Source organism: Camelina sativa, chromosome 18 (genome assembly GCF_030686135.1).
Source record: "Camelina sativa cultivar CO46 ecotype springtype chromosome 18, ASM3068613v1".
NCBI lineage: Eukaryota > Viridiplantae > Streptophyta > Magnoliopsida > Brassicales > Brassicaceae > Camelina > Camelina sativa.
In genome coordinates, this window is record NC_141897.1 from 15,814,631 (window position 1) to 15,831,953 (window position 17,323).

General features: G+C 38.0%; 4 protein-coding genes and 1 pseudogene across 4 annotated transcripts; all 5 read left to right on the top strand.

Moving 5' to 3' along the window:
* Positions 1-1,485: 1,485 nt before the first annotated feature.
* Positions 1,486-5,047, top strand: LOC104761315 (RNA-binding KH domain-containing protein RCF3). Its single transcript, XM_010484387.3, has 8 exons — positions 1,486-2,573; positions 2,871-3,326; positions 3,415-3,663; positions 3,747-3,992; positions 4,187-4,257; positions 4,378-4,486; positions 4,575-4,701; positions 4,782-5,047. Exons 1-8 carry the CDS (start codon positions 1,878-1,880, stop codon positions 4,799-4,801), a joined length of 1,974 nt encoding a protein of 657 aa, XP_010482689.1. The 5' UTR covers positions 1,486-1,877; the 3' UTR covers positions 4,802-5,047.
* Positions 5,004-6,991, top strand: LOC104761316 (uncharacterized). Its single transcript, XM_010484388.3, has 7 exons — positions 5,004-5,018; positions 5,225-5,328; positions 5,450-5,621; positions 5,726-5,860; positions 6,176-6,286; positions 6,384-6,488; positions 6,575-6,991. Exons 3-7 carry the CDS (start codon positions 5,472-5,474, stop codon positions 6,737-6,739), a joined length of 666 nt encoding a protein of 221 aa, XP_010482690.1. The 5' UTR covers positions 5,004-5,018; positions 5,225-5,328; positions 5,450-5,471; the 3' UTR covers positions 6,740-6,991.
* Positions 6,992-7,047: 56 nt separating this feature from the next.
* Positions 7,048-9,860, top strand: LOC104761317 (uncharacterized). The gene is made up of 9 exons (XM_010484389.3): positions 7,048-7,230; positions 7,442-7,639; positions 7,728-7,986; positions 8,070-8,220; positions 8,304-8,526; positions 8,620-8,711; positions 8,801-8,936; positions 9,014-9,345; positions 9,461-9,860. Exons 1-9 carry the CDS (start codon positions 7,181-7,183, stop codon positions 9,709-9,711), a joined length of 1,692 nt encoding a protein of 563 aa, XP_010482691.2. The 5' UTR covers positions 7,048-7,180; the 3' UTR covers positions 9,712-9,860.
* A 14-nt stretch (positions 9,861-9,874) lies between these two features.
* On the top strand, positions 9,875-12,169 carry LOC104761318 (dehydrogenase/reductase SDR family member FEY-like). The gene is made up of 7 exons (XM_010484390.3): positions 9,875-10,141; positions 10,239-10,359; positions 10,540-10,657; positions 10,804-10,940; positions 11,149-11,250; positions 11,357-11,449; positions 11,543-12,169. The coding sequence occupies exons 1-7, from the start codon at positions 9,918-9,920 to the stop codon at positions 11,876-11,878; spliced, it is 1,131 nt and encodes a 376-aa protein (XP_010482692.1). The 5' UTR covers positions 9,875-9,917; the 3' UTR covers positions 11,879-12,169.
* A 186-nt stretch (positions 12,170-12,355) lies between these two features.
* LOC147922951 (uncharacterized) lies at positions 12,356-13,677 on the top strand (annotated as a pseudogene).
* Positions 13,678-17,323: the final 3,646 nt, after the last annotated feature.

Sequence of the window (17,323 nt, forward strand, 5' to 3'; positions counted from 1 at the left end):
TTTTTTTCTCATTCTAGTTATTTGTAAGTTTTGTTTTTTCTTGTGAAGATTGGATCGATCCTTACAATGATAATAAATTTGTTCACAATTTTTAGATTTATAAAGTTTCGTTTCAAATTGGATATTTAGTTGGAATTTGTTATCTTTTAATTTTAGAAATATAAGTTTCGGGTCAGTTAAATTCTATTTTGATTTTTATTATAAATACCTTTAAATAAAATATTTTAATCAATTATAAAATTTCTAATTTTTAGGTCAATAATTTTGGTCTAGTCCAGATTAGATTAGACCTAAAAATGGTATTCAAGGATCCAAAACTTATATTCCCCAAATGATTTTTTTACCATATGAGTGTATTCATAGTCCAACATTTGAACACACCTACTATATCTACTATATATTAAAAGGAAAAATTAATGTTCAAAATTTTTACTTTTGTTATATATTCAATCAATGATTATTATATTTTCATTTTTATCTTGTTTTCTTAAATATTAGATTCATCAAAGATTTTTCCCTAAATCTTTGTAACAAAAAGAATTATTTTCCTAATATATTAAATTATTAATAAAAATGAAACTGTTGTCTTTACAAAAAAAAGTTTACACATTTTAATATTTTATTACTAGACAAATTTTTAAAGAATATCATTTGAAATTAAATTTTAATATAATATTTTAATGTTTAAACAACATGATATATAGTTTAAATTTTGACTTATTTACGATTTCCACCGTTTTATTTTAATTGTCGTTCTAAAACTTCAAAGGTGTGTTGTAATAGGTGTCATTTTAGGTTTTCATAAATGTTTGAGAAGAATTCTATTTTATCCTTAATATTTTATTGTAACATCGAATGAAAATAATTTAGAAGAAATTTATATGAGGTAAAACAGAAACATTTATTTGTTTTTGAAATTTACGTAAAACCATTTTACGGAACTTAATCTGAAACGGAAAATCTATATCTACTAGTAAAATAAAATAAATATAGTAACATTTATAATAAATATCAATACCAAATTCAAACCACAAAATGCAATTTATTTTAAATTTAAAAACAATTTTAAATTCGTGCGTGTGTGACACGAAATATCATCTAATTGGTTACATATTTAATCATATCATATCAACTAATATAGTAACAATTATAAGAACTAACATTACCAAATAGAAACAAAAAAAATACAATGCATTTTATATTTAAAAGTAATTTTACAACCGTGATACGGAATATCATCTAATTGGTTACGTATTTAATCATATCATATTTTTCAAAAAATGTTATGTACTACATTTTCATTATCTAGTAATACGTTATGCGAGCCAAAGAGTTAATCTTGACCCATGCCGATTCAATGTCTAGCTCTAGCAAATCTGTTTTAGCTTAATAATATGAGTCTTTTGAGTTGTTGAAGATTAACCATACCCAAAAATTTCTATAAGGTTCTCAAAACGATAACGTTTTGTATATTATTTATTACTCAGGCCAATACCGTAGTTAGCGCACACCACTAAAACACCCTTGGCACGGTCTCTCTCTCTATACTCTCAACTTCAAAACTTGGTTTCCTTTTTTTTTTTTTGATTCACAAATCACAAGAACCCTCATTACACCCAATTCGCCTCCATCGAATTTGGACTCGCCTTCCAAGTTTTCCCGTGAAATTGACCGTAAAGTTTCTTCCTTTTCCTAATATCCGGTAAAAAGGAAAGTAATTGGGTACTGTAGACTTATTAGGGTCTTTGTGAACAATCAAATCTCATAGAAACCTTCGGAATTCGAAAAATTTGGGAGCTTTTGCCATCGAGATTGATATAAAAAAGACTAGTTGAGATTGAACTTTTGATTTGTTGGGGTTTGCGGATTTGATTGTAATGGAGAGATCTAGATCGAAGAGAAACTACCACTATGACCAAGACTATGATGGAGATTCCATGCCCAGGTCTAAACCTCGATACAACAATAATTACCATTTTGGCGGCGGCGGCGGCGGCGGCGGAGGGAATAACAGATACCGTGGTGGCGGAGGTGGAGGAGGAAATGGCCGGCCATCGAAGTCTCACCCTGAAACGATGGCAACCACGACTTACCGAATCCTCTGTCACGACGCTAAAGCTGGAGGCGTCATTGGTAAATCCGGAACAATCATTAAGTCGATAAGACAGCACACCGGCGCGTGGATTAACGTGCACGAGCTAGTTCCCGGAGACGCTGAGCGTATCATTGAGATTTCAGACAATCGCCGGCGTGATCCTGATGGGAGAATGCCGTCTTTCTCTCCTGCTCAGGAGGCTCTGTTTAGTGTTCACGATAGGATTCTTGAGAGTGAACCTCAGTTTGGGTATGGTGGTGCACAGACTGAAGAGGAGGAGGATTACGGTGGAGTTAGACCTGGTGGAGGGAGAGTTGTGACTAGACTTGTGGTTTCTAGGATGCATGTTGGTTGCTTGTTGGGTAAAGGTGGGAAGATTATTGAGCAGATGAGGATTGAAACTAAGACTCATATTCGGATTCTTCCAAGAGAGAGTAACTTACCTCGTTGTGTTTCACTCTCTGAAGAGATTGTTCAGGTCTGAAAAAATTGCTATATTTGAGAAATTTAACTAGTTGCAATTTGCCTGAAAATATATTATGAAATGGTGAATCTAATTAAGAATTTGAGAAATGAACTTGAGAGTTAGTGAACTCTACTGAATTGATTGATGGTCTGTGAGATTGAAGCAATGCTTGATAGTTTATAACTATGATTGTGAGCTTGAGGCTGTTTACAATTGTCAAATAACTCTTATGTGTGTTATGGTTTAAGCCTTCTTTAATTTTTGCTTACCTATGGGAAATGCGTTTCTGATGTTTTTACTTTTGTTCAGATTGTTGGTGAACTTCATGCAGTGAAAAACGCTTTAGCCATTGTATCATCGCGTTTAAGAGAGAGTCAGCACCGTGATCGTAGTAATTTCCAAGGGCGTGTACATTCACCAGAACGGCCGTTTCCAGCTGCTTCGGATGATTACATCCCACAGCAAAGAAGACAATCATCAGATAGGTTTCCTCATGGTAATAATTATAGAAACAACAACTTCAGTTCTCGCCAATCCAACTATGCAGAAGAAGCTTCAGCAGTTCCGGTTGGTGAGAATGCACAGCCTTTCTACACTGAAGAGCTTGTGTTCCGCATTCTCTGCCCAGCTGACAAGATTGTTCGGGTTGTTGGGGAATCACAAGGAATAATAGATTTGCTTCAAAACGAGATTGGCGTGGATGTGAGAGTATCTGACCCAGTAGCTGGTTCTGATGAACAGATAATCACCATTTCTTCGGAAGAGGTACTCCAAATATCCCCAGACCTTCTTCTGTATCATCTGTTACATTTACGATTGTGAAGTTGAACTTTTGTGTTCTTATTTTGCTTAGGCTCCTGATGATCCTATGTTCCCTGCTCAAGAAGCCTTGTTGCACATCCAAACTCAGATCATAGATCTTATTCCGGATAAAGATAATGTAATAGCAACAAGGTTACTTGTCTCATCTAGAGACTCCGTATGTTTGGAAGGGAAAGCAGGATCAGTATCTGAGATATCACGATTAACTGGAACAAGCATACAAATTCTAGCTAGGGAAGAACTTCCCCGATGTGCTTCTATCAATGATGTTGCCATACAGGTCTGTTTGTCTATTTTCGAGGATTTGGGCTTTTTTTTCTAAACAACTTCAAGTCTCAAAAGAGAATTCTTATGTCAATGTAGATTGCTGGCGAGATAAGAGCAGCTCGAGAGGCACTTGTTGAATTAACTTTACGATTGAGGAGTCATATGTACAACTCTCAAAAGGAGACACCACCAGCTTCGACATCCACAACTGGCCCTCTTGAAGGTGTTGCAGGAGTAATGGAGGTAGCTTCGTCACATAACACAACTCACTCCCGTGAAGGTCTTACTGGTTCCCATCTGACCTTGCAGCAAGCAGCTAGCACAATGATGTCACAATTTAAGGTTTCTGTTCTTAACAACAATCTTTTTCAATACAAAGGCATCTGTCATCAGTTAGGTTCAGACTCATTATGACATTGAAACAATTATGCATAATGACCTGACTTCTTGGAAAGTAGCGTATGGTTCTTGTCCATCCGTTCAACGTCCCTACCCTATATTGACATATTTTTTTTTTTCTTTCTCGGTTTTGATAGGAAGGTTTTGGATCAGTTGCAAAGGCGGGAGAAAGTGAATACCGGGATGAGGTTCCTGTCACGACAAACAGGTACAGAAACTCTGAATTTTTTTTTTCCGGAACCATAGACAAAAACATATTTCAAAACAACAAGTGCTCGTTTCACACCTCTCCTTTCTGATTTTTGTGTTTTTTTTTTGCTTTCTGTAGAATGGCAGTGCCACTTGTTACTAGGAGCACTCTTGAAGTTGTCTTACCAGATGCGGTTGTTCCTAAGCTCGTTACGAAATCAAGAAACAAGCTTGCACAAATCAGTGAGGTGAATATCTTTTGATTGTAACTAGAATGGTGCAAATCATCAAAAATTCTTGACGCTTTGTCTTTTCTCTTTCCCGCTTGGTTTACAGTGGTCTGGAGCTAGTGTAACCTTAGTTGAAGACCGACCAGAAGAAACACAGAATATCATTCGAATTTCGGGTACACCCGAGCAGGCAGAGAGAGCACAGAGCTTGCTCCAAGGCTTCATCCTGAGCAGTAAGTTTTCTATATTTCCAAACTCTTATATCGAATATTACTGATCGGTAAGTCTGATTTCCGTTCCTTGTTTGGTGTAGTACAAGAGGATGGGCCGTGAGCTTGGACCGGATCATCGGTGAACACAGGGATGTAGATCAAGAAACTGAGAAAATGTGGAGTTATGTATCAATTGTTGAATATATAGGATGTTTTCAGTGGGCAATATGAGCAGTAGCTTAGATGAACAGTCCACATTTTGACCATCACTCTTTGGTTTCAATGTTGTCTATTAATCTTCTTTTACATTATTTTAGTCACTACAGTTTAATCCGAAGGTAATCCATTAAAGACTCTATTTTGCATTCATCTTCATCCATATTGTATTCTTATCTGTATTCTGTAATGTGCAATAAAAAAATTTATAATGAAGTTTTCTCAAATACACGGAATTATACAAATATACGAGATTGGGGCTGTTTTTGCAAAACTAGAAAAGTTTGGGGTGAGAAATTAATTAATTCTTAAGTCTTATTTTTTACAGAAATTGCCACTGCTAAAACCTCACCTGCGGCTTCCTCCTTAGCCCCTTTCTTCCGAGTTCGTGAAAAGGAGCCGTCGCATCGCACCGCCGTCGCTGCTTCACTGGTGATTGATTCTTCCTTATTCCGCTCTTTTCGTTTTCTCTATTCTCTCATATCCGTCGTGTTCTAGGGTATTTTCTTTTTTAAAGATTGTGGAATCTCTCTCATTTGTAATCTGGTCGCAGAGAACATAGTTGAATCGAGAAAATGGCGTACGTTGGGCAAAGCAGAAACGTGATTCGTCATGTAGTTTCAAGAGGGAAAGCTTATCACAAGTCTGAAAATGCGATTCATCATCCTCTCCTTTTCGCTTGTCAAGGTGTTAGATACAGGAAATTGGAAGTTATTCTTACAACAGTGAGTTTTTATGATTCTGGAAATGAGTCTTTTGAAATGAATCAGATGTTTTGTGGTGTTTTTTTTTTTGACTATTCTTTTGATCTGATCTGGTTTTGTTATAGGGGATAGAGAAGCTTGGCAAAGCTGGTGAGACTGTGAAAGTAGCTCCTGGATACTTCAGGAATCATCTTATGCCTAAACTACTTGCTGTGCCTAACATTGACAAGTATGCTCATCTCATCCGAGAGCAACGCAAGGTTTATTCACACGTCCTTCTTCTTTTAAGCTCATACTAGTTGTTGTTGGTATCTAGGTTGTGTTCTTGATGATGTGTAGTTCTGGATGTCAAGGGTAAAGCAGATAACTTTTGAACTGATATGATAATGTTATGGTACTGAAGCTATTTTTGTTTAGTGTTAAGAGGAGGCTTTTCCTTTCATTTGATTTCGTGATGGGGATTATGTTCAGATGTAAAGGGAACCGCAGATAGTTTTGGTTTGCCCTGATGATGTTATGGTACTACAGTAATTTTGGGAAAGTGTTTGATTTCTCTTGATTGGGAATATGTTCAGATGTATAATCATGAAGAAGAAAAAGAGGAGGTTAAGGTGGTTCATAAAACTTCTGAAGTCCAGACAAAGGAGTATGAAAAGGCTGCAAAGCGCCTGGCGAATGCTAATTTGGTAAATTTAACTAACCCTCTTAACTCTCAGCATTCTTGTTCCTGTGGAATATTTAAAAATGGTGTATACATGGGATCCATTTTTGTGATTTTAACAGGTATTGAGGAAGTTGATTGACAAGGAAAAGTTCAAAAACCGCTCTTCAAAAGACGACAAACCTGATGTACAAACTCCTGTGACAAAGGAAGAGATTGTCGCTGAGGTAAATTGTTCTTTCCGTGTAAGTGAAGACAAGTTTTTTTGCAACTATATCTTGTAATGATTGGTTATTGTGTGGGGTTTATGAAGGTGGCGAGGCAGCTCTGTGTGAAGATTGATCCAGACAACGTGGTTTTAACGGCGCCTTTGGAAACATTTGGCGAGTACGAGGTGCCTCTGAAATTCCCCAAGACAATTCCTTTGCCACAAGGAACTGTGCAATGGATTCTCAAAGTCAAAGTCCGTGGCCATTAACTCTCCGCATTTGGAAGTCTTCCTTCAGTGATAGTTCTCTTCTCCAATCTGTTTTAATGTAGTCTTTGGAATTGCAGAAACATTGTTAGCAAACACAAATGAGTTGCATTTCCCTTTCACTCGTTTCTATTTTGTAGTTGTATAAACCGGGTTTAGTCCGGTTTTAAATTCAAACCATATGAATCAAAGTTTTGTTGTATCAAAACCGAATTCGACCAGAATATTATAATAAGTTAAGGGTTTTTGTGCAAATTATTCATGTGTCTATTTAGAACAGTTTAAAACATTTGGGTCTAAACTATAAAATTATATTATTTCCGGCCCTCTAAAATTAGCTCATCAGTCATATTGATAGATTAAAACGGCGCTATTTCTCAGTCGGCGACTCAGCGCCAGCGGTACCGTGGCCACGAGAACGAAGAGCTTCACACTCCGTCGTCAATGGTGTCTTCTATTTCTCTCCTCTCTTCGACGACTCTTCTCACCAAATGGTAAACGATTCATTTGTCGCTTTGAAGTTTAAGCCTTTTAGTGAAAAAAGCTTAGTCTTTTAATTTCTGAGTCTGGTATCATATTACTGTTAAGTAGCTTAAGTTTGATCCAAAATGACTTGGTTTAGCTCAATATCTCTCTAGAAGAATTGGGTATCCGAAAATGTTTGGCTTTTGTGTCTTTGTTGAATTTGTGATTTTGGGTTTTCAGGGCGAGTCAGTTAAGTTCTCAGTCGAGTATTTCTCCGAGAGATTCGACATGGCAGTGTGTTTGTTTCCGTAATCAGAAACGCAAACCTGTGCTCTACTTAATTCCCGCCCGCCATTTTTTATCGACTCCAGTTGATTCAATCACTTCCTCAGAAACGGCCTCAACTCATGTTACTTCTGGTGTTTCTGAAGTTGAAAGGTGAGAACTTGATTGGTTTTGATTGATGTTTTTGTTTTAACTCATGGAAAGAAGAATTTAGATGAGTTTTTTTGTCTGTCTAAAGCAGGTCTACTCCAAGCAACAATGTTAATGAGATGAAAGAGTTCGAGATGGAATTGCAAGAGTTGTTTAACGAAGTCAAAGCTATGGTGAAGATGGGTAAGGAAAGAGACGCAATGGACCTTCTCCGAGCGAATTATGTTGCTGTGAAAGAAGAGATGGATTCCGGTTTGAAAGGTATCGAACAAGCTGCTGTTCTTGACATCATTGCGTTGGGATATATGGCTGTTGGAGACTTGAAACCTGTCCGGGCATTGCTTGATATGGTGAGTCTGAAGCCAGATATCAGAAAAAACTCTGTTTCTTTATTGTGTTGTATATGTCTAAAACAGTAAGTTAACAAATGCAGATAAACAAGATTGTTGATAATTTAGAGGACTCCGAACCTCTTTTGGATTCAGTACTTATGCATGCTGGCAGTATGTATTCGGCAATAGGAAGGTTCGAAAACGCTATACTCGCTCAACAAAGGGCTGTTCGTATATTAGAGAATAGATATGGTAATGATCTTCGAAACCCATATTTTTTTTTTTTTTTTTTTTGCTTTCATTTGTCCTTAACCAACACCACTTCTGTGCGCTAGGTAAATGCAATACTCTACTCGTCACACCATTACTTGGTTTGGCAAAGAGTTTTGCTTCTGATGGAAAAGCCACTAAAGCGGTAGGTGTTTATGAGCGTACGGTGACTATCTTGGAACGGAATAGAGGTTCTGAAAGTGAGGATCTAGTGGTGCCGTTATTTTCACTTGGTAAACTTCTGCTCAAAGAAGGTAAAGCTGCTGAAGCGGAAATTCCTTTTACCAGGTACGCTGTGAAAAGAACTCAATGGTGAAAGTTTTTTACATTAGTTATTCCCAAATTTATGTGATTTATTTCCATTTTCTTTCCATCTGTTAGGATTATAAATATATACAAGAAGATATATGGAGAGAAAGATGGAAGAGTTGGCATGGCTATGTGTTCCCTTGCTAATGCTAAGTGCTCAAAAGGTAGGTTCTATAATTCCCTACTCTGTTTTGATGTGGTAACTATGAGTTTTGTTGAAGAGATGGTCTTATACCTCGGGTTTTCTTAACAGGCGATGCAGATGAAGCCGTTGATATCTACAAGAACGCTCTACGCATAATCAAAGATTCAAATTATATGGCAATAGACAACAGTGTCTTGGAAAACATGAGGATAGATCTTGCCGAGCTGCTTCATTTTGTTGGAAGGTAAACTCCTTTGCCTCTAATCTTCTTCCTGTGATTGAGGAACTCAATTAAGCCACTAGCATTTGCTTTGTTCGCAGGGGAGATGAAGGACGGGAGTTACTAGAAGAATGCTTATTAATAAACGAGAGACTTAAAGGGAAAAACCATCCTAGCATGGCTACACATCTTATAAACCTTGCAGCATCTTACTCACGTTCCAAGAATTATGTAGAGGCAGAACGATTGCTGAGAACTTGTTTGGACATCATGGAGAAATCGGTTGGCTCAGATGATCAGTCCGTAACTTTCCCAATGCTGAATCTTGCAGTTACTCTTTCTCAGTTGAACCGTGATGAGGAAGCCGAGCAAATAGCCATAAAGGTTCTAAGAATCCGTGAGAACGCATTTGGCAAAGACTCTCTCCCTGTTGGTATAATATCTCTCTTCCACAATATGATCAAATGAAATTTCTTGTATGAATAAAACTTTCAAAGTTTGTTTCCTCGATGGTATATATCTATCTCCACTATATGTTCCCAATGCAGGTGAGGCGCTGGACTGTTTGGTGTCTATCCAAGCGAGATTAGGAAGAGATGATGAAGAACTACTGGAATTGCTGAAAAGGGTTATGATGATCCAAGAGAAAGAGTTTGGTCCTTCAGCAGAAGAACTCATTGTTACACTCCAGAAGATTGTGCACTTCTTGGATAAATTGGAGATGAAAGATGAGAAATTTAAGTTTAGAAGAAGATTAGCTTTGATTAGAGAGAGATACAAGCAGAGTCTTAGCTTCTAGAGTATTGTGGTAACGTTGTTAATTTCGAATTTATGTTGTTAATTTAATTATTCCAAAGAACGACAAATGTGATTAGCGACAAGTCCGAGGTGTGTGAGGGAGGATTAACATAAAATTAATAAAATAATCAAAATCTTTAATCACGCAAATACTGTTTTTTGTCTTTTCTCTTAAAACACAGATCTCTCTCTCATCAAAATCATCAGATGAAGAAGATGAGGAGTGAAACGTCTCCGTTAACGAAGAAGAAGAAGAAGGAAGGATTGGGGTGGATAGAGTTAATCAGAGGATGGAGTTGTGTATTCCAAGAGTTTCTCTTCCAGAGAGTCATGTCGTCTCATTTACAGAATCCACTTCCTCTTCCTTCGCTCAACCACCTCACCTGCATTGTCACTGGCTCCACCAGCGGCATTGGTCGCGAAACCGCTAGGTTTTTTTGAATTCGTGTTGGTCGATTTTGGTTAGGAATTTGTGAACATGAAGAAGAGTAGCTGATCTTTTGAGTTGGTTTGTGTGAAAATTTGCAGGCAGCTTGCAGAAGCTGGTGCTCATGTTGTTATGGCTGTGAGGAACACAAAAGCAGCTCATGAGCTGATTCAACAATGGCAGAACGAGTGGTCTGGTAAAGGTCTCCCTCTTAATCTCGAGGTAAATCTTAATCTGATCATCACATCATAGACTATACTTAGCAATGTGTTTGCTTGGAATAAAGCATAGTCAACAATGTGTAATCCAGAAACTGTGAAATGGATCAAGAAGTGTTTGTGATCTTATTATATAAGAATCTATAGATATGATGAGATATACTTATGTTTGTTTTACTACAAGGCCATGGAACTTGATCTTCTCTCTCTTGGTTCGGTTGTCGGATTTTGCAATGTGTGGAACGCGCGATTATCCCCTTTGCATGTTCTAATTAACAATGCCGGCATATTTGCCATGGGAGGTCGGTTGGTTATATAATAATAGAACTTCTATTGCATTTTAGCTCTTAAACTTTGAACTATTTTCTCCTTTGCCAATGAGCTGAAGATTGCCAGATACATGTTTGAGCAAAACCAGCTTAGTTGCTTCCTACCTTGATTTGTGCAGAGGAGCAGAAGTTCTCAAAGGATGGATATGAGCAGCATTTGCAAGTGAACCATTTAGCTCCATCGCTGCTTTCACTACTCCTTTTGCCCTCGCTTATCCGAGGCTCCTCCAGCCGAATCATTAATGTCAACTCTGTTGTAAGTATCAGTTCATGATCACTGAGTTATTTTTTTCGTTTAGTTCTGTAGTGATGTTGAAAAGTTTGAATCTTCTTGGTATCCAACAGATTCTAAACAAAGTGAAAGTTCTTGGTATATATAGATATACAGGGTTACTTCATTACTATTCTTTGTGCATTCCCATCTTATGCAAGATCATTGTTTGTTGGGTTTGCTCTTTTGGTAGATGCATTATGTCGGATTTGTTGACCCGAATGACATGAATGTTGTTTCTGGTAGACGAAAGTTTACAAGCCTCGTAGGATATTCTGGCAGCAAGCTTGCACAGGTGAGAACTTAAACACAAGAGCATTCAAATTTTTTTCTTTCTTTTGTTCTTAGTCTCAGCAACTAATGGACTTACTTTCTATTTCCCTTCAATTGAATCTGGCCAGGTTATGTTTAGCAATGTTCTTTTGAAAAGGCTGCCTCAAGAAACTCACATTAGCGTTGTTTGTTTATCCCCCGGGATTGTCCTTACAAATGTTGTGAGTATTACTCTTAAGTCTCTCTCCATTTCTTGTTCCTCAGGAGTCAGAACTTATATTGCATTAAACCGTTTTGAACATCCAATTCCGCAGGCAAGGGATCTGCCGAGATATGTTCAAGTTCAATATGCGTTGATACCATATTTCATCTTTTCGCCTCAAGAAGGTTGTAGAAGCACACTTTTCTCAGCGACAGACGCTCAGATTCCAGAGCATTGTGAAAAGCTAAAAACGGATGATAAACCCATTTGTACGTTCATATCTCAAGACTGCAAACACACAAAGCCTTCTGAAGAAGCACACAACATAGAAACAGCGAACAGAGTTTGGGAGAAGACGATGGAGCTGATCGGTCTTCCTCTTGATGCATTGGAGAGGCTTATAGAAGGACAAGAGGTGCAATGCCGTTACGGCACTCATCAAGAATAAGTCTTCCTCCCAAGTCTATTAGAAGGCGATATAGGCTCTCTCTCTTCTTTTCTCCATTTGATAGCTTCTACAACATGACCTCAAAGCTGCATTACACTAACGACACACATCCTAAAAGATGAATGATGAGATCTCACGGATTAGCTTTCATATTTTTTTTTAACCAATGTGGTTTTTCTTTTAAGGGTGCAACGGCCTTCTTTTGTAAGTTACAAGAGGCTTTGATTGTTGTCGAAAAAAACGTCGTGTCGTGTTACATATATTTTAGTAGAAAAAGTACCAGGGGATAAATATGTTTAGTTCTTTTAAAATACATTCAATAATAATTAACCTTAATATTGTAACTAAGATATAGTCCAAAGAACCATAGACTTGGTGGGCAAGGCAATTTGTCTTTATTAATAAAAAATCAGGGGACACAGAAATGTTTCAATCTAGGGTTTATTTTACACTATCTGTCTTAACCAAGAGAGGATTATGAGGTCTTCTCTGCTTCTCGGCCGGCTCTCGAGGCTTTGTCTGAGCAAACCACCTGCGCTGGTAAGATCCTCTTGTCTTCTCGCTTTGTTATTGTTGTTAGATCGGATATATATGAGAATCTTGGATTTGCAAATATCTGACATAGTTAGGTTTCGATATACAACCTTATCACTTGTAAGCCTATAAATACGTGATCAATGCGTACTCAGATTCACACAATTACAAATTGTTACTTGTTCTTCTTCTGATGATGATGATGAAGTTGTCTGGAACCCCTCTCTATCACATCGTCGGCGCTGAACCTTATCGGTAGACTCGTCGTTACAGATGTTTCTGAATCTTCTTGTTCTTCTGGGACTGAGGTTTTGGAAAAGAAGGTGCCAATGGAGCTGATGACAGAAACGGGAACGATAGGAGCATCTCATGGCTGAGTAGCTACTTTGAAAGACGGTGTAGTGCGTCTCCAAGATGACCTCAACCCTAGTGCTTCAGATTCAGATCCAAAGCGAATCTCACTGCCTCCTCTTGTTACTCTGCCTCATTGTCAAACCCAATTGGTAACCAACGTGGCCATGTCCTCCTCTTCTCCCGAGGACGAGGACTGCATCGTGGCCGTCAAGTTCCTCGGTCCTCAACTCAGCTTATGCAGACCTGCTCAGAAAAACCCCGAGTGGGTCAACATCAGAATCGAAGATCCAGGCTTCTCGTCCTCCAGACTCACGTATTCAAAGAGAGATGGCATGTTCTCCATGCCTGCTTCAGGAGGCACCCACATATGTTCTTGGGATCTTGATAAACACGAACCACACAACATGCGGATTCCATTCTATGAAGAGTTTGTGCAGTCGGAGTGGGAGCGGTTGTCTCGGTGTTGCAAGAGCGAACACTTGGTGGAATCACCCACAGGTCGAACGTTTCCGGTTAAGTGGTACACACGATGCTGCGAGAAGACACAGAGGGTGCTTACGAAGCGGTTCTTGGTGTTCAAGATAATTGAGAACGAAACCGCTATCTGCACTAATGACATTGGAGATCTCTGTTTTATTCTTTCTTCCAAAGGCGAACCTTTCTGTCTCCAGGCTAGCTTGAATGACCTAACCCCAAACTGCATCTATTACGTGGGAGGCTATGACTTCGGAAAAGTCAATATCGGCAATAATGTTAAGGTTGATGGAATTCAGATTTCCCCAGCCCCTTACGTCATTCAACCTCAATCCTAGTTCCACTTTTCTGTTCTATAACGAGGGCTCTGTTTTTTTTTTTTTGATTCTTGGCGTTAGCCTTTGCATTATTACATTGGAATCTCTAAAAATATATGTGATGACGCTTGCACTTCAATTATGTAATGTTTCTTCCGAAAAAAAAAAACTGAGTTTATGTGGAGTTTGTTTGAGCATCACAATGACACAACTCTTTATGGTTCGATTAAGATTGTTAAGACTGAAGAGCAAAAGGAGGGCCATGCACGGTGTCATCAACACTGAGATTATTGCTAAGCCAAAGGCATGCACATTGGGGAGCTCTATGAGTTTGTCAGAAACCAAAATACAAGAACATCAATAACATGAGAAGTTAGTGTATCAATAACCTTTCGTTTTTTCCTTTACTTTTGAACAATAGACAAAACCTTTCGTATGATCCATATTCCCCTGTAATTTCACTTTATACCGCTTTGCAAATGCTTTTTTTTTTCTTTTTTCTTTTGGAAAATGGTAATTTGTCACTTGTTTGCTTCATGATCGATCCTGAAAACATGTTACTGTCCACTACTATGTATCTTCTTATTGAAACAGAGCATTCTCTCTGTCATTCGCACACTTAATTAATTGCTGACAACAAGTTAGAAGCGGTTCTGAGGAGTGAAAACGTTGATTAGTCATCAGACTTACCACACCCTCATCCTCCTCCTCAAAAGCGTTTATGGGTTCGGATCTGGAGTCAAGCTTGAACGGGTGGAGCTAATCTCGTAGCCGTGTGGTTCTTGTTCTCATTGGCGGGGCTCTTCTCTTCATGCCGTCAAGCGTCTTACAAATGAGGGCTACAACAGTCTCATATAATCGTGTTTGACCTCTTGGCTCAAAGTGTTCCAATACATGAATCTTAAAGTCCCATTTGCATCTTCCTCTTAAAAAGTGTAAATTCTTTTATGTTATACTCAGGTGACCATCCTCATCTCACACTCCCTTAGCCAACTTATTCCATAATCATGTCCCACATTAGAAAATAACAAATCATTTCAATTATTTATCTAGTCATACACGAACTACTATTACACTATTTAGTTTTACTTCTATAAAATAAGTGCTTTTATTTGTAATTAAATAAATTGAACAAAATTGACCAGAATAATATTCAACTCATTCATCTCCAAAATAGTGGTTGAACAAGTTGAACATTTTTGCTGTAGGATTAGTTTATTTTTTCAACTTTTTAGGTTGAATGGGTTGAATAATTATTTCCAACTTCTTCAACCTCTTCTATTCAAATGGTAAAATTTGGTTGAATAATTTTTTTCAACTCCTTCAACCTTTTCAATTGTGCAACCATTTGCACCCTTAACGTTTTATGATTTAATTTAATCAAAATGATTATAATCAAATTTCCAAATTTTGATTATATAATAATACTCTACTTATTCCGTCTGCATTGATTCATTCAATATATTCCTAAATCATATTTTTTTTGAAAAAAAAAATATAACAATGGTGGTTAAAATTAGAGAAATACCCTATAGCACTCGACCGAGCACATGGTCGAGTTGTGAGCCGCCTTTCTATTTTGTCCTCTAGCCATTTTAGAGCTTCCCTTCCTTTCTATATAAACATATTGTACTCTATGGCCGCAAAAAAAACCACTTTACAGAGGAAAAATATCACAAAAACCTAGTTTTTACCCTTTTGAGATTTTAGCTTTTGTGTTTACATCATTAGCCACTTTTAAGCGTTTTCCTTAGATTCTCATACTTTGTTGCTTCTGTAACTTTCTGGGTATTGAGAATCTAAGTTTATTTCTTTGAACAAAGTTGTAGATATTTGTCTTATCTTTTTAATCATGCAAATTTCATTGATTTCTGGGTTTATGATTTTGTTCATCATGTTTTGTAATTCTTAGTAGTGTGTTAGGAACTTAGGGATGGATAAGGATGGATAAGAGTTATGGTTGCTTAGACTAGTCAAGATTGATTGTTTAAATATCTCTTCTGGGTTGGGTGTGCTCTAAGCTGTTCTTATATCTGAGAAGGTAAGAACAGATCTTAAGCTCCTTAGCATCATACCAATGTCTAGGTTGTTAGATAAAGCCAACACTGGAGATTATCATGCTTGTCCCAAGAGACTGGTTGAACAAGATGGTTTTTGACATTGATGATCTGGGTTTTAATGCCTGCTTTTATATGCAATAGCTAGTGAGAACTAGATCTAGGAGTATCTAAGCTTGATTGTTATTGTCATGAGAATGGATTAACAAGAATTAGAAGGTCATTGTCTAGAGATAACTCACTGTTGATTGAGATTTGTTGACTAGTTTAGGTGATCATACCTCAAGTCTAGCCCATGAATCCATCCATAGGTCCTACTCTGTTTATTGATTTCTCTGTTTGATTACTGTTATTCGCTTTCTGTTTGATTTACTTTCATCCTGCTCTATTTTGATTGTTGTTCTGTCTCTGTTCTTCATCCGGAAGTCCACTCAACCCCCAACTCGACCATGCACTCGACCGAGTGCTACTCGAGCACCAATTTACTTCCTTGTTTATGTTCTGTTTCATTTCAGTTTGCTCTTAGTTGCATTTGTTAGTAGTTTTCTATTGCTTAGTATAGTTTATTGCACTTGTTCTACAGTTTAATTATGCATTAGTATTGTCTTAAGTTGCTTTAATATTTTGTATTTCATTATTGTCATTAGGTTGTTAGAAACAAACAACTTGATATTTGGCTTAACTTGAATGCATTGATCACATCTTGACTGCCTACATATCACACTCTTTATGGATTGACTTCCTTTATGCTACAACAACATAAGGGTATTGAAACACCTTGCATACATCTTGATCATAACTACTTATGTCTCTGTTTGCATGTCATCATACATTCATTGCATAAGTAGATACTTGAAAAAGTTCTTGTTTCAGAGTCCTTTGGGACTGTGATGGTGTTGAGGAGCAGACTTGGGAGCCAGAGGCGAGGATGAAGGCAAGGTTTAAGAAGTGGTATGAGAAGCAGGCCGCGACTTGAGCTTGTCTAGCCTGGTCCCAACTGTAGTTCGTGGCTGGAGCGGGAATGGAGTATTCCAGCCCATCTCTCTTGTTTACTTGGTCGCTTAGGGGTGGTTGGTTGTGCGATTAAGTAACAAGATAAGGTGGTGTTTGGAGTACGAAATTTCCGTGAAGTGTGGTTAAAGTGGAAAAGTTTCCTGAAATAGAAGTTTCTAAAAGAGGAAAGTTTCCAAAAGCGAAAAGTTCTAAAAATAGAAGGTTTTATGGGAGTTAGAATTTTTCCATTTTTAGTGGTTGTGAGCCTTGGAGGGGCTTGTGTGACCTTCGTGACAGACTTTTGAGTCATTGTGCCAGTGTGTGGTGGTCTTTTGAGACATTGTGTGGTCTTTGTAGCGGGCTGTTTAGCCAATTGTGTGGCCTTTGTGGCGGGCTGTTTAGCCAATTGTGTGGCCTTTGTGGCGGACTGTTTAGCCAATGTGCATGTTTAGGCGGTCCTCGGGATGTATGGTCTTAGTTACGGTCCTTCGAAACATGTGGCTTGTTGAGGCGATCCTTTGGGATGTATGGTCTTCGTGACGGTCCTTCGGGACGAGTGGTCTTCGTGACGGTCCTTCGGGAAAAGTGGCCTTTGTGACGGTCCTGTTGAGGACATTTGTTGGCTTTTGTGGCGGTCCTGTTTAGGACATTTGTTTGGCCTTGGTGGCGGTCCTGTTTAGGACATTTGTTTGGCCTTGGTGGCGGTCCTGTTTAGG